Source organism: Ylistrum balloti, unplaced genomic scaffold (genome assembly GCF_031769215.1).
Source record: "Ylistrum balloti isolate Yb309-2 unplaced genomic scaffold, AGI_CSIRO_Ybal_v1 Utg369772, whole genome shotgun sequence".
Lineage (NCBI taxonomy): Eukaryota > Metazoa > Mollusca > Bivalvia > Pectinida > Pectinidae > Ylistrum > Ylistrum balloti.
The window spans coordinates 1,216,687-1,235,096 of NW_026781965.1; the positions used below are offsets into that span (position 1 = coordinate 1,216,687).

An 18,410-nucleotide genomic window follows, 5' to 3' on the forward strand; every position below is an offset into this window, starting at 1 on the left:
AGGTAAAGCAAAAGTGACGCAAAATCATCCCCCATCCGAAGCATTTGTCTAACAATGTCTTTCCTATGTGGTTATCATGGAATGGTATGCTGGTGATAGAGGAATGCATGCATACACACATAGAATTTTAAATTGAAGAAATGTGCAATTTTTTGCTTCTGTCTCCCATTTTTGTGGATTATTTCTGAACTGGTAACAAACTGAACTTTGAACTTTATGTAAAAATGTATCACCTGGCAAGCTAAAGTACTATATAAATTTGTAGATTTCTTAAAATATCCTATTGGTGTATCATGTTCATTTAATGTCATTGTCAGGTAAAAATCAACAACAACTTATTAAAAATACTGTGGTATTTTTTCTGTAGACTTTTGAAAGAAGAGAAGAGTATCCCAGACAAAATGGCTATTCATGTTGCTGGTCTGGTTTCCATCGTGGTGTTTTATCTCCTCATCCTGCTGGTGGGTCTTTGGGCAGCTAGAAAGACCAAGCGTTCAGGGCAAGAAGAGGACAGTGAGAATGTGATGCTTGCAGGAAGGAACATTGGCTTAGTGGTCGGAGTCTTTACTATGACAGGTGAGGTAGAACAATGAGTGAGGGACATTGGCTCAGTGATTCGGATGTTTACTATGACAGGTAAGGTAGAACAATGAGTGAGGGACATTGGCTCAGTGATTCGGATGTTTACTATGACAGGTGAGGTAGAACAATGAGTGAGGGACATTGGCTCAGTGATTCCGATGTTTACTATGGCAGGTGAGGTAGAACAATGAGTGAGGGACATGGCTTAGTGATTCCGATGTTCACTATGTCAGGTGAAGGGCACCAGCTTAGTGATCAGGGTGTTTACCACAATGAGTAAGGGACATTGGCTCAGTGATTTGGATGTTTACTATGTCAGGTGAAGGGCACCAGCTTAGTGATCAGGGTGTTTACTACAATGAGTGAGGGACAATGGCTTATTGGCTGGGATGTTCACTATATCAGGTTTCATAGTATCAGCTTAGTGGTCGGGGACATTAAACTCAAACCGTTTACACATCTTTTTACCAGTAGCATATTTTCGCACATTACTTTGAAAAAAATAATACTCGTGTTGTTTATTTATTTTCTGGGTTTAGTGCCCTATTAACAGCCAAGGTCATTTTGAGGCAGAGTTTAATTTTAGCAGCTGATGGATTCTTCACTGAACAACATACGGGAGGTCTGTCACATGCTATCTAGAGCAATCAGAATAAGCGACTTGCCCAAGGACACAACCTCATCAGCACAAACCAGATCACAGATCATTTCTCAGCATCTTGAGAAACACAAACTGTCATAGGTAGTGAGTGTCGCACCTTGCACCATGGACCTTCACCTCAGGTTTCGCCCAAAACCAACTGAGGTTTTGTGCCCCTCCTTTCTGAAAAAAAATCATACTGAAATTGACAAATTGTCCAATGTCATTGAGGCAGAACAATAAGCATTCTGCTCTCTTGCTTGAAACCATTCAATTTAACTTCCAATGATCTTTTAAATAATAATTTTTTTTGAGCATGAAATTGAAAATGTGGCAACATCATATTAAAACATGAAAATTTAAAAATATAATCTTTGTGATGATTGTGTTGATATAGACCTTTATAGTAGAGGTTACAGAACATCACAAGACATCCTTAAAACGTGTTTAACTAGTAGAGTATCTATATTTTCCATAAAATACACAGATACCAATACATATATACCTCTCAGACATTGCTGAGATCTAAACCAGGTTTGTATTAATTAGGTATTAACAAATTTATTTTATTAAATGAAGATTTTTTGAAAACTGTAAAAATTTAAATCTTATGGGAGTGATATTTGAACATGTTACTGAATTTTGAAAAAAAAAGGTGTAAACAGGGGTTATAATCACTACAGTCTGTAAAATAAACTTCATTAGATAAAAATAGACAATTCAATCATGCTCATTTTCCTCTCTTGTTGGAACATCATCAGGAAATCACTTGGGAGTGATACAGATGTACAAGCTTGTTATAAAATGGATGGGCGTGTGGGCCACACTATTTCAAGTGATATACTGTTGCGATATGGCACATCACTGTCATGTAACGTGTATCACATATTATAATTAGGAGGTAATACCTAGCCCCAGAGGTCCGCAGACTCAAACCCTCATCAGGGGAAAACAACACATTGTCAAGATTCAGTCATTAGCTCCAAATTTGATTATGGAAATTTTCACTTGAACTGAGATATCAATCAATAAAGTGTTAAGGCCTTAGCTTTGATAGGGTGATGAGTGTAATGGAATCTTAAGTGTCCCCCTGGGCCTCCATATGTCTCAAACAGACAGTCGAGGGCACTGATTACCCTCCTTTCTATTGTAATCATCAGTTACAGTGGTCTCTAAACATTTTTATATATGCTTTTTTTGCTTCGGCTAAAATAAAAAGAAAAAAAAGCTGGCTAAAAGAAATCATCATTTGTCTTTTAAACATAATTTAATCTTTAAGACATTTGAGAGAAATGTCAGATTATCATTGAAGTTTGTGGAAGTTGAACTTTTACATGTTTTAGCAGTGTTATGAAATTTTCTGTCCATACGACAAGAAATTTATATGTTCTTGGAAGCAATCAACCAAATTTTCTTTCCATATGACAAGAAATTTATATGTTCTTGGAAGCAATCAACCAAATTTTCTTTCCATATGACAAGAAATTTATATGTTCTTGGAAGCAATCAACCAAATTTTCTTTCCATATGACAAGAAATTTTTATGTTCTTGGAAGCAATCAAATTTTCAAAACTTACAATGGCATTGTAAACTAGACATAGCAATCAAGAAAAGATACCGGGTATGTGGTTTACACAAAATGTACAAAAAAAATAATAAAACCATTATAAAGATAGATAAAGGTGACAGCAGTGAAGTGTAAAACAGGTCCATGATGGTTTTACCCTGTCTAGCATTGCTTTTCTTTGTATGTTATGGGTGGTAAGAGTTGGGGCTGATATGTATATGAATATGGCCTCTGGTGCCACTACATGTATGTGCTGTCCCTTTCCTTGTCTGAATACAGTAGTGTCTTCATTCATGTCTCATTAAATTTCTAGCATTTAGTACTGTACAGAGATCTAATATAAACAATAAACTTGAACATTTTTGTAAAACATAGGAACCAAAGTTTAAGGCTGAGCTCAATTTGTGTGTTTACAGAATTTTTTTTCAAAACACTATACTTAGTATTTTTTCTTGGAATTTTTTTAACCCTTATTACTGGTATGAATGAGTAATACCTATGATAAACCTATTTATTCTACTGTATTGTTATAATGTACATATATATTATGTAAACAATGATGTTATGCCGCAAGAGAAGAATTAACACACATATATGTATTATGTTTTAAGTTTGTTTTGGCAGTCGTCATGATCAGTAATAAGTAAATTGAATAAGATATTGCTTAAACTATGATAGTGATTCAAACATAATCTAAACTGGTAAAATCCTCAGGATTTTATGTAAAGTAATATCATGTAAAGAAGATGAACATCTCTCAAAATTAATTATTTTGTACGTGAGCTGATTCGACTCTCAAGGTGATAAAGGATGGGCTATCCCTTATGGTAGTAGACCCTAAAGGCTATACATCTTTTATCTACAAATTCCTGAAACTGTATTTAAAAAAAAATTGTTTAAAAAATATACTAATTTTAAACATATTGTTATGGCTTAAACATTGAATTTGTCTTTTATACTGTGTTGCCCATTGTAGCTGTAGACATACATCTAAAATATTGTTGTTACAGAGCTGTCATATATCAACAAGCATTTGGAAAACAAGGGCTAGCACTCAATTCTATTGAATATTCACCACTTCAATCTGGATAGTTTTAAATGATATGTTAGGCTACATTTTAAATATAATTTTGATTAACATGGCATCAAATTTTCATTGTTTAATTTCGATACTGTTTGATAAAAATAATAAATCAAGTGTTTATCAAACTAATCAGTATTTTAGCAGGTTTAAGAAATGACCAATACAGTATTTTTGTTGACATGAAAAAACACAAAGAAACAAAAAAAAAAAAAAATGATGAAGAGGATACTCTGATTAAAAGTGTTACAATATCCCTGGTGTAATAATAATCAAGTCAGAGACTCAAAAAAAAAAATTTCAAAAATATTCATTAAGTAAGTTAGTCATGGACTTCAAAATAAAAGAAATGAAGATACAAGTATATTCCTAAGGTGAGGTAGTCGCGGGCATAAAAAATGTCAAAAAGTGAAATGCTGAAGTTTAAACAAGGACTTAAATATAAAAGAAATGAAAATGCCAGACTTTTTCTGGGGTGAGTTACTTAGAAATAAAAGAAAGGATTTAGTAAATAATGTAAAAGTGAAAGAAGTAAAAAGTGCAAAATTATTGCTGAAACGAAAAATTGATTTCGAAAGAATTCATGTTGTGTGGGTGCAGCATGTTAAAGAAGTGTTGTGAAATACTGTCATACAAGTGTGGGGCAATATCTCATTTGGAATGGTGGGTATTGATTTTATAGTGGTAGCTTCGCGCAGGATGTCGGGACAGCACAAGCACACGCAGGGCTATATCACATCACATTGAGGTTTAGCAGTAACCAATACCATCATTGGATTTCCAAAACCCCCTCACCCACTCATTAACGGCATTTGTAGGCTGTAGCAGGAGATAAATTATTGAGTTTTCCTGGTAAATACTCTAGTTTGTAGAATCTTTCCTAATGGACAATGGCATAATCCAATTATTGAGTGTAATAAGCTGTCGGGGCTGTTTGGATATTCTTGTTTATCTGTGCAATAACCAGGAGGCAAGAGCAAAGAACAAAAGCTGCAGACTTGATCAATAGAAAATAAAAAGACAGGGTTGGGGTATGGGGCACTTGGGAGTAGAGAAGTCTAATTGTGGGACAGATGCGACAGTTCTCCGCAATGGCCCCTGTGACCAGCCAGTGACATTATCATTGGCTGTCCAACTGATATCAAAGGAATAAAAATCAACAAGATTATAAGTTAAATTTTTGATATCTAAGCGCTGACAAATGATATTGGACAATGATGAATGTAATAGTTTGTTTTTAAGTTTAATTGTTTCGCAGTCCTCATACATGTAAGCTGTACTTCGTTAATGAAAGTAACAATAGTTAAACACATATTAATATATGAATTTTAGATTTTTCATATTAATTAGATATTTGTAGATAAATAGTATAAACTTTGTATTAGAGGCTTTGTAAGATTAAAGAGCATTTCATAACACATCTACTTTAAAATAGATTTATGTAAAAATATTTTTTTTGTAGTCTGATTAAAATATAGGAATTCATCAGTGTCATTAAATTATCATTGATAGATACATCAAATATGAATGCATCCTTTCAAGAATTTTTTTATGATAGCATTTGCAGAGGATATTTAATATAAAAGTATGGTTTGATTCATCTGACATGTCTTGGCTGTGTAGGCCGTATCAAAATTCAAAATTTTTCACCAAATTTTTAAACAGTTTACAAAATGTAGTATAAAATATCTCAACTTTGTGTTGAAGTTGAATCAGAATTTATTTCATGCAAATTTGGACTTTGTAATCCACACACTTCAGTCATGGTTTAAAACAGTATTTGATGAGGTTTTTGTATAGTAATCCACTGACTTTTTAAAAAGTTTTACGAACTGTATTCATATTAAGTCTTGTGTTGCCAGTGAACAACATTCTATTATAAAGTGAAGATTTCAATCAGGGAATTAATTGACATCATTAATGAATTGGTCAGACTTGTCCAGTCAGCCATGCTTATTGTCCACTTCACTGTGTCACGGGAGTAATCACATTTCTGAAGAAAATTAAATTGACCCAGACATGAAAATTGACTCGGAGCAATTGGAGCGGGAGTTTTAAGATTAAGACAATCCAGCCATCAGAGGATTGTGCATAAGGATAGGATTAAAATTTCTGGGAAGGAGTCTAGAGTAGGATTGGGGTACAATGCACATGAATATTCACAATCCATTGGAGGCTAGAGTTTGAGAATAGGAAGGTAGGATGGGATTGAGGTATGTGAAGATGATGTGGGAGGACAAGAATATAGTTATCTGGAAAGTAGGATTGGATTGAAGTATGTGGTTATGACAGTTCACGAGAGGATAGTGTTTGAGGATAGCATTGTAATTATCTGGAAAGGTAGGATTGGAGATATCAGGATTAATGCAATCCAAGGGAGATGGGTCATGAGATTATTTTGATTCAAAACATTTGTCTTCTCCCAATTTCCCAATTTTATATTTACCCTGAAAGCACAATAACAAACAGTGTATGTTTCAGCAACAATTTCATTTTTACGCTATTGACCAAAGAACAAAATGGATAAAAGTTAAAGTGTGGCAAAAGTTTTTATAATATGATGTAAATGAATCGTGTATATCAGTGTTTAGTACTGTTTGCTTTATAAATCCCAAAGGAAAACGCAAAAAAAGCTGAGGAAAACAGTGTTTTATTAAAATTCTTTAAATAATTCTTCTAACCCGTTTCTCAAGAGAAACACCTGAGATCTTGTTTATTTCCAGATAAGGTAATGTACGTGCTGAATTTACAAGTTAATCTTTGACTCTATTTGCAATGTTTATTATGTTAACAGCTACATGGGTAGGAGGTGGTTTTATAAATGGGACAGCAGAAGTCATCTACACAGACGGATTTGTCTGGTGCCAAGCCCCTTTTGGTTATGCACTTAGTCTTGTATTTGGTAAGTTAAAAAAATAAAAACAGCTGCTTGGAAATAAGAATTCCTATCAAGCCATCGCTGGGTAGTGAAGAAATACTATTTCACCTTATCTTTGGTTAGTGATGGGGAATCCTGAAGAATGTTCCTAGGTAGAAGTGAGAAGTTTAATTGTCTTGAAATCATTTAAATTAATATTTCTATGCAAAAACTTCTTCATAATGCTCAATATGTGCATGAAACAAAAATTGAATTATGATCATTCTTAGAGAATTTTTGATTGATGAATACACATTTGTCTTCTATTTGTAGGAGGATATTTTTTTGCAGAAAGAATGCGATCACAAGGTTATGTGACTATGCTGGACCCATTTCAACAAAAATATGGTGAGAGAATGGGAGGATTATTGTACATTCCAGCTCTCTTGGGCGAGGTCTTCTGGTCAGCAGCCATCTTAGGTGCTCTTGGTAGGTAAAGCTTCCAGTCTCTAATAAGATATTCCAGTGGCATAGCCCTGGTGTACAGTATCTAACGTGGCATGACTCTGGTGTACAGTATCTACAATGGCATTGCCCTGGTGTACAGTATCTACAGTGGCATAGCTCTGGGTTGCAGAACTTAAATGGCATGACCCTAGGGTACTGTATCTTCAGTGACATGGCCCTGAATCTAGTGGCATGACCTTTGATGTAAAATATCTTCAGTTGAATGACCCCAGATAAACATTATCTTCATTGGCATGACCCCATGATAAAGAATATCTACAGTGGCATCACCTTGATATACATTATCTATGACAGTGTCATGACTCTTGTGTACATTATCTATAGTGGCATGACCCTGGTGTACAGAATCTATAGTGGCATGACCCTGGTGTACAGAATCTATAGTGGCATAACCCTGGTGTACAGAATCTATAGTGGCATGACCCTGGTGTACATTATCTGTAGTGGCATGACCCTGGTGTACAGAATCTATAGTGGCATGACCCTGGTGTACATTATCTATAGTGGCATGACCCTGGTGTACAGAATCTATAGTGGCATGACCCTGGTGTACAGAATCTATAGTGGCATGACCCTGGTATACAGAATCTATAGTGGCATGACCCTGGTGTACAGAATCTATAGTGGCATGACCCTGGTGTACAGAATCCATAGTGGCATGATCCTGGTGTACAGAATCTATAGTGGCATGACCCTGGTGTACATTATTTATAGTGGCATGATCCTGGTGTACAGAATCCATAGTGGCATGACCCTGGTGTACAGAATCTATAGTGGCATGACCCTGGTGTACAGAATCCATAGTGGCATGACCCTGGTGTACAGAATCTATAGTGGCATGACCCTGGTGTACAGAATCTATAGTGGCATGACCCTGGTGTACAGAATCTATAGTGGCATGACCCTGGTGTACAGAATCTATAGTGGCATGACCCTGGTGTACAGAATCTATAGTGGCATAACCCTGGTGTACAGAATCTATAGTGGCATGACCCTGGTGTACATTATCTGTAGTGGCATGACCCTGGTGTACAGAATCTATAGTGGCATGACCCTGGTGTACATTATCTATAGTGGCATGACCCTGGTGTACAGAATCTATAGTGGCATGACCCTGGTGTACAGAATCTATAGTGGCATGACCCTGGTATACAGAATCTATAGTGGCATGACCCTGGTGTACAGAATCTATAGTGGCATGACCCTGGTGTACAGAATCCATAGTGGCATGATCCTGGTGTACAGAATCTATAGTGGCATGACCCTGGTGTACATTATTTATAGTGGCATGACCCTGGTGTACAGAATCCATAGTGGTGTGACCCTGGTGTACAGAATCCATAGTGGCATGACCCTGGTGTACAGAATCTATAGTGGCATGACCCTGGTGTACAGAATCCATAGTGGCATGACCCTGGTGTACAGAATCTATAGTGGCATGACCCTGGTGTACAGAATCTATAGTGGCATGACCCTGGTGTACAGAATCTATAGTGGCATGACCCTGGTGTACAGAATCTATAGTGGCATGACCCTGGTGTACAGAATCTACTATTGCATAGTCTGATATGCAGATATACATTGAGATAATTCTACTGTACTGTATATACAGTGGTATGACCCTGGTGTTCTGTATCTACAGTGGCATGGCCCTGGTGTTCTGTATCTACAGTGGCATGGCCCTGGTGTTCTGTATCTACAGTGGCATGACCCTGGTGTTCTGTATCTACAGTGGCATGACCCTGATATACAATATATACAGTGGCATTACCTTTATGTATATTATCTCTTGTGGCATGACCTTTGAAATACAGTGGCATGACCCTGAACCCAATTATATGACTCTGATATACACTATCTACAGTGGCATGCTCCCCTGATATAGAACATCTACACATGTCTTCTAGACTGCATTTGTTTAATTTGATATATCTTACTTGCATTATTACAGGTGCTACTCTGTCGGTGATAATAGACCTGGACATCAAGACATCCATCATTGTATCTGCCTGTGTAGCTACTTTCTACACCTTATTTGGGGGCCTGTACTCAGTAGCCTACACTGATGTAGTACAACTGTTTTGTATCTTTGTTGGACTGGTAAGTTTGTTCAAGTCACTATTCAAACTTCACACAGCAAGGTTTTAAAATCACATATCTTTCCAGGGTCACTTTCAATACCATTTCAAGATACACAACCTTGATCTTCAAAACATGACTGTAATTGAAGTTTATGTTCCTTTAAATAGCATGTCAATTCTGCAATAAATACAAGGACCCAGTGACTCAAAGTCAGGAGGACGGGGGAGCGAGCCGGATGGGTTTGCTACAGGACGATGAAATTCTTTCTGAACAGCAGCAAGATATGACTGGGGTTTACACATTTATAGTGTACATTTTAGTAGATACTAAATTTTGTGAATAAACCTCTGCTCACAAGATCTGCTAGTACTATACAATACATGTCAAGTTTGATCTGGTTTTTATTTTAAGGACATGTAAATCCAAGGAATAAGTGTACCCAGGAATTCAACAAAAGTGAATCACCCACAAAAATTAATGATTTTTTCGAACCATTGTTCTCACACACCATTTTGATGCCACATAACATTATTTTGATGTCTCACAACACCATCTTGATATGCAACTTAGCATCATCTTCAAGATGCTGGCCACATTGCACCATTATGATGCCACATTACTTTTATAAAACACACAACATTAGACTTTGCCACACTTTGTCAAACAACAACATCCCTATATCAAACAACTCCATCCCTATATCAAACAACTCCATCCCTATATCAAACAACTCCATCCCTATATCAAACAACTCCATCCCTATATCAAACAACTCCATCCCTATGTCAAACAACTCCATCCCTATGTCAAAACAACATCATCCCTATGTCAAACAAAACCATCCCTATGTCAAACAAAACCATCCCCATGTCAAACAAAACCATCCCTATGTCAAACAACACCATCCCCATGTCAAACAACACCATTCCCATGTCAAACAACACCATTCCCATGCCACACAGCACCTCTCACATGTCACACAACACCATATACATCATATGCAACACCATCTATATGTCACACAATACCATCCACTTGCCACACAGCACTAACCCCATATAATGTTGAACAATAATTTAATATCAGTGTGTCATTAATCAAACCATTTTCTCCCAATTTTCACAAAACTGACATCGTCCTCATGCCATCACCCCATCTAATTAACCATACAACACAGTCCAGATGTCACTACACCATATTCATAATAACACCATTTACACCATTTATATGTCACATTACATCTGGTACTTAACACAAGTCAGACAGAGCCTGTATGATATTTTGTGTTAAATTATATGTCTTTCATGCTGTGGCAAAATTTGCTGAAAAAAATTGATCTTTTTATTATGCCAACATCTGAGCTGGCCTCTGTATGTATTCTTACATTGAAAAGGTAACTTGTAGACATTATCAAAGAGGCATTGGTCTATAATACCAAGATTGATTCTATAGAATAAGTTGCTTAACGAGTTATTTATTAGACTTTAAAGTAGATTGACACAGCAATATCTTGTAATGTTAACAGAGGAGAAAACCAGCTGTCATCAATAATACACTTCTATAGATCATCATAATTGGCTCTATATATAGCGTTTCTTATTGACCATTGCTTGTCAATATTTACACATAACTGTTTCTTCTGTGATGTTTACCGTGTCTTTCAGAAGATATTGACGGGAGGTTTTATCAATATTCAATATTTGTTCTGGTAATAATTGACTTAATATTTATAGTCTGCAGTATAAGTTAATGTTGATTCTTGCACTTTGTTCTTCAAGTTAATGACCATTGAAATCGGAGATAAAACAACTTGTTTTAGATGCACGTATACAACTCATGTTTTGTGATTAAAGGGAGGCAACTGTAAAACTTGCCTCTGCTAACAAGCTTATGTTTGTATCAGTTGAATAATGTTACATTCGTCTTGTTTATGTTTAATCGATTGAGTATATTTTTAGATTGTTTATAGAGCTGTAGATTGTTTGCACTCTGTATAAATTAACACAGTTTTGATATATCGTACAATCTTGGATTGTAGAAATTTGGAATTAAATTCGGGGAATTAATATAGTACAACAATATATATTGAACTAATATAATTATGTAGAGGACATGTACAATACAGTAATTATACTTGTACAAATTTTAAATGTACAAGCGTCACCAGTTTAATACTTATCTTTATTGTTGACCAGTTTCACCACCTCAGTCGAGGCGTCATTAGGACAGTTTTGAACAGTTTTAACTCTACCTATTGTAAAGTATGTATAATTCAATTTATTGCAGGATAGATACATCATCCTCGAGAATGTATATATAATTATCTGTATTTCAATTTGTTTTTTTTCTGTTGTAGTGGCTGAGCATACCATTTGCTATGACCCATGAAGCAGTTGGTGATATCAGTTTAAATGCAACCACCAACTGGATACAAGAACTTGATCCAAAGTATTCCGGTTATTATATAGACAGCTTTCTCCTCCTCATCTTTGGGGGAATACCTTGGCAGGTAGGTCACATTTTATAGGGAATTCCACTACTCTAGTAATAGTTAGTCCAAATCACTACTTACACACAGAATAATTATAGTTCTCACCTACAACTCCACTAATCACTATTAACACAGAATAACTATAGTTCTCACCTACAACTCCACTAATCACTATTAACACAGAATAACTGTAGTTCTCACCTACAACTCCACTAATCACTATTAACACAGAATAACTATAGTTCTCACCTACAACTCCACTGATCACTATTAACACAGAATAACTGTAGTTCTCACCTACAACTCCACTGATCACTATTAACACAGAATAACTATAGTTCTCACCTACAACTCCACTGATCACTATTAACACAGAATAACTGTAGTTCTCACCTACAACCCCACTGATCACTATTAACACAGAATAACTATAGTTCTCACCTACAACTCCACTAATCACTATTAACACAGAATAACTGTAGTTCTCACCTACAACTCCACTAATCACTATTAACACAGAATAACTATAGTTCTCACCTACAACTCCACTAATCACTATTAACACAGAATAACTATAGTTACAACTCCACATCACTATTAACACAGAATAACTCCACTAATCACTATCACAACACAGAATAACTATAGTTCTCACCTACAACTCCACTAATCACTATCAACACAGAATAACTATAGTTTTCACCTACAACTCCACTAATCACTATTAACACAGAATAACTATAGTTCTCACCTACAACTCCACTAATCACTATTAACACAGAATAACTATAGTTCTCACCTACAACTCCACTAATCACTATTAACACAGAATAACTGTAGTTCTCACCTACAACTCCACTAATCACTATCAACACAGAATAACTATAGTTCTCACCTACAACTCCACTAATCACTATCAACACAGAATAACTATAGTTCTCACCTACAACTCCACTAATCACTGTTAACACAGAATAACTATAGTTCTCACCTACAACTCCACTAATCACTATTAACACAGAATAACTATAGTTCTCACCTACAACTCCACTAATCACTATTAACACAGAATAACTATAGTTCTCACCTACAACTCCACTAATCACTATTAACACAGAATAACTATAGTTCTCACCTACAACTCCACTAATCACTATTAACACAGAATAACTATAGTTCTCACCTACAACTCCACTAATCACTATTAACACAGAATAACTATAGTTCTCACCTACAACTCCACTAATCACTATTAACACAGAACAACTCCAGTTCTCACCGACAACTCCACTAATCACTATTAACACAGAATAACTATAGTTCTCACCTACAACTCCACTAATCACTATTAAAACAGAATATCTCCAGTTTTCAGTTACATCTCCACTCACTATCAACATAATAACTCTATTTTTCACATGCAACACCATACTTTTCTTTTGTTAATTTGTATCTTTATTTTTTTTTCACAGGTTTATTTTCAGCGTGTGTTGTCAGCAAAATCTGCATCCAATGCCCAGCTATTATCATATGTTGCAGCAGTTGGTTGTATAGTCATGTCTATCCCATCAGTCCTTATAGGTGCTGTAGCAACAGTCACAGGTACGTGTTTAAGAACAGTAATTAAAAAAGAATAGCAATTGTTCAAGGTATGTGTTTAATGACAGTACATAAAGATAAATCCAGCTTTCTAATCTGGGAACACAGAAATACATAGATAAACAAGAGCATTACATAATGTAATATTGTAGAACTCTACCTTAGTCATAGCGTGATGCATAAAGAATTCAAAAGAGAGTACATTTTTACATTCATCTTGCTCAGACAAATTCTCAAGTGACCTATTATAATTGCCTTTTATCAATAATGTTATGTCGTACATCATCCGTCGTAACAATTTACCTTCTTGATTTCTTCTCAATAAGAAAAAAGCCAGAGGTCTGATATTGGGAATGAAGCATGTTAGGATAAAGGGTAACACCAAGTTTGTTTAAATAAATGACCTTGATCCACATTCAAGGTCATAAGTATCAAATAGTATTAGGCCTAGAAGTCTAATTTTGTGCATGTAGTATGGTGAGATGAAGGGCTAATAAGTTTGTTCAAGTGAATGACCTTGACCAACTTTCAAGGTCACAGTGGTCAAATATCTTTCAATCTTAAACCACTTCTTCGCAATAACCAAAAGGCCCCGAGGTCTGATATTGTCAAGGGAGTCAAACGACTTCCATTGTAAAACAATTATTATAAAAGGGGTAAAACTTTGTAATGTGTGAAAGAATAATTTGTGGGCAATTTATTTTGTGCATAATTCATATTCATGAAATCCTTTTATACTTAACATTCATATACAATTTCACATAGTCTGCAGTCAATTCCTATGCATTTTTCATTGCTATTGGATTATATTTATAAGTTTACTTCATGGGTTTGTAAATTTCCTTGTATCAGATTGGAATGCCACTGACTATGCCAAGGTTGATAATCGGCCTGTACCCATTCCTTCTGAGGATATCAAACTGATCCTACCCATGGTCCTCCAGTACCTTAGTCCGACATGGGTGTCATTCTTTGGTCTGGGAGCTGTGTCAGCAGCTGTCATGTCCTCTGCTGACTCCTCAATCCTATCTGCTAGTGCAATGTTTGCTAGAAATATATACAAGCTGATATTTAGACAGAAGGTAAGATATTTATAATAAAGACAGAGATTCGTAAAACTAAGTGTGCAGTTTAAATTACAAGTTAATAATTTCTTTATACCTTTTTCAGAATTTCTTGACTTTTTAAAGCTATCATACCTTTATAGGCTACTGTCAGAAAGCTGTAAATTTAGAAACTCTAGATTTTAGTCGGTGATTTAAGGATATTGAATGTCCATCTGTATCAATCATATTCACTATTCCTTACAATGTATCATTTTCAGGTATTTTTTCACACCTGCCAATTTGTTTAGCACTGTAATGATTTACTCACTGTAATTGAGTTGAACTTTGACCCTTTTTAGGCATCTGAAGCGGAGATACTGTGGGTGATGCGTGTTGCCATATTTGGAGTAGGTGCTCTTGCCACAGCCATGGCTATAACTGTACAGTCTATCTATGACTTGTGGTACCTGTGTTCAGACCTAGTGTATGTGGTGCTCTTTCCCCAGCTCTGTTGTGTTATATACCTACGGGGCACAAACACTTATGGTTCTTTGGCTGGCTTCATTACCGCATTCTTCTTCAGACTTTCAGGCGGAGAAAAGTCTATGTATATACCAACACTGATAAAGTTTCCATTTTATGATGAGGTGGATGAAATACAGTTATTCCCCTTTAAGACCTTGAGTATGCTCCTGTCATTTTTAGTATTGATAGTAGTATCATACTCCCTTAAGTACCTGTTTGAAGCAGGAATATTACATAGGAAGTATGATGTGTTTATGTGCATCATAAACACACCTGAAGAGACGATAGCATTAAAGGACCAAGGGCCATGTGAGTTGACGGCCATCACCCCTACTAAGGAGCCTAATGGAAAAATCAACCCAGCACTGAAAATATCTCAAGAGGATCTGATTGGAGCGGAAACAGCATATCTCAGGGAGAGAAAATCCCAGAATTCTCCAGAACACGAAAACAATTATCTGGCTCCTCAATGGAAATGATCTTGGTATTATAATTAGGTAAAGAAATGCATTCTTTATATTCATTATCCAAGGGATTGTCTAATGTTATGTATAGCACATCTGTCATATTTCTACAATTTATTCTTCAATAAGAACCAAAATCCAGGGTTTTGATTTTTTAATTTTCTAATTCTTGATTTTAACATAGATGAATTACAATCCTTTTTATTCAATTTAAGGGAATATCTACACTTGAACATTCAATATTCTGTGCCAGTTATATTTAGTAGAGTGATAAAAAAACAAAATAAAACAATTGTTTTAAAACTAGTTTATTAAGGCTGATGCAAAATCTGCAGGACAGCTTTGGTCATTTTCAATTCACATCATGAATGCTATAGATTCATTATTTCTTTTTATAGGTTGAAAATTCTGTATCTATTTTTGTCTCAGAAACAAATGGACCAAGAAGATATTTACAGGACAAATAGGTACTCTGATCTCTGATTTTGGTTTATGTTTTTCCTTCTTCTTATTTTAAATAATTTCATTCTAAGATATCACTATATTAACTTCTAATATTTTTATCTCAAATGTTTTTAAAATCCAGTTTAATTAATGTAAGTGTGATTTATATATGATGTGTATGATATATATATATATATCTATAGCTTGTGCAATTGGGAGTTGAATGATCTGTCATATGACTACCAATTATAAATGATTTATGATTTATATGTCTATAGTAAATTTTAGTCTATGTACAAATTGTATAAACTGTACAATTTATAATTCATATATGACTGGTATGATTTGTGATCTTTATATAAATTGTAAGAGACAATGAATGGTATAATTTATATATGAATGGTATAATTTATATATAAATGGTAAGGTTTATATATGAATGGTATAATTTATATATAAATGGTATGGTTTATATATGAATGGTATAATTTATATGCAAATTGTAAGACTTATACAATAAATGATATAATTTATATATGAATGGTATAATTTATATATGAATGATATAATTTATATGCAAATTGTAAGACTTGTACCATATATATTTAAATTGCTATAAATTGCATGTTTTATAACTGAACTGTAGGATTCATATGGCCTATACCATTTAAACATGACTTGCATGATTGATTCATAAATGAATAATATGATTTATATATCAATTAAATGATTTATATATATAAATTGTATGATTTATACATAAATTGTATGATTCACATGTAAATTGTATGATTTATATATATATGATTCACATATAAATTGTATGATTCACATGTAACTTGTATGATTTATATATAAATTGTTGATTCACATATAAATTGTATGATTCACATATAAATTGTATGATTCACATGTAAATTGTATATATATAAATTGTATGATTCACATATAAATTGTAGGATTCACATGTAAATTGTATGATTCACATATAAATTGTATGATTCACATGTAAATTGTATGATTTATATATAAATTGTATGATTCACATATAAATTGTATGATTCACATGTAAATTGTATGATTTATATATAAATTGTATGATTCACATATAAATTGTATGATTTATATGTAAATTGTATGATTCACATATAAATTGTATGATTCACATGTAAATTGTATGATTTATATATAAATTGTATGATTCACATATAAATTGTATGATTCACATGTAAATTGTATGATTCACATTTAAATTGTATGATTCACATATGAATTGTATGATTCACATATAAATTGTATGATTCACATATAAATTGTATGATTTATACATAAATTGTATGATTCACATATAAATTGTAGGATGTATAGGAATTGTAAGCTGTATGGTTCATGTACAACTTGTAACAATTTATGATTACCAATATAACACTTACATAATGACTTAACTCTATATGACTTTTATGATTTATGAATGATTTATGAATAAGACTTCTATTTTACTTGTAGTAATGTATAGTAAGTTGTGGTTTTTAATCCAATGCTATTATACATGGTAGCCCTAATACATGCATCTAGTACATTACAGTTTCCGGGTGGGGGTAAATATGTAACATGAAATGACACATGTCATTGTTGTAAGTGTTTGTGTTTGAGTTATTTGTCAATACCAATATATGTTTTAGTACAGAAACATTTTATGAATAATTGATCTAGATTGTGATACTGTTTGCATAATTGTAACCTTGAAAATTAGAATTTCACCTGCTTTGGTCCAAGGTAAGCTCATGCCATATCACAGCATCCGTTGTCCATCTGTCTTTGATGGTCTGTCCGTCCATTGTCCGTACATCAACAATTTCTTCAAAAGACATCTTCTTAACCACTGATTGGAGTTAGCATTGGGCTGGTAGCATCCCTAGGTGGTGGGTATACAGCATATTGGAAATGGAAGGGCTTATTCCCCCAATCCCAGGGAGGTGAAGGGTGGGGCCAAAAGAGGGAATATTTAGGGAATACTGCTATAAAAAAGATCTTTAATGCACTCATATCATTTGGTTGGAAGCTTTTGGGGAAAATGGAGGTTCAAAAGTTTACAAATTGAGGGGCTGATCTCAAAGAAGACTGAAGGTAGGTCTGAAAATGATAGCACTGACCTTCTTGGGGACAGAGAGATAGGGCCAGATAGGCAAAATATAGTTAATTCTTTACAATCCTTTCTCTTTCGAGGGAATGACAGGATAATTATCCTGTTTTGGGTGAGAAGGAACCAATTTTTCATAAACGGTGAGACTGACCTTCTTTGGGCCCAAGTGGCAGGGTCCTAAATTGTAAATGAATGACGTGATATTGTCCAAATTTGGTCAGAAGTCTTCTTGAGTGAACAGAAAATAATAGTGTATAAATGCCTTTGCCTTTGGGGCCAAAGAGATGTGCTCAAATTGAGGAAATGCTTAAAATCCTTTTTCTGTTTGCTAATATTTTGATTGAATTTAGTTTAGAAGCG

General features: G+C 34.5%; 1 protein-coding gene across 1 annotated transcript; it reads left to right on the plus strand.

Moving 5' to 3' along the window:
• Positions 1-401: 401 nt before the first annotated feature.
• LOC132543926 (high-affinity choline transporter 1-like) lies at positions 402-15,478 on the plus strand. The gene is made up of 8 exons (XM_060207480.1): positions 402-576; positions 6,666-6,773; positions 7,062-7,217; positions 9,208-9,356; positions 11,695-11,847; positions 13,302-13,431; positions 14,281-14,510; positions 14,834-15,478. The coding sequence occupies exons 1-8, from the start codon at positions 402-404 to the stop codon at positions 15,476-15,478; spliced, it is 1,746 nt and encodes a 581-aa protein (XP_060063463.1).
• The last annotated feature ends 2,932 nt before the right edge of the window (positions 15,479-18,410 follow it).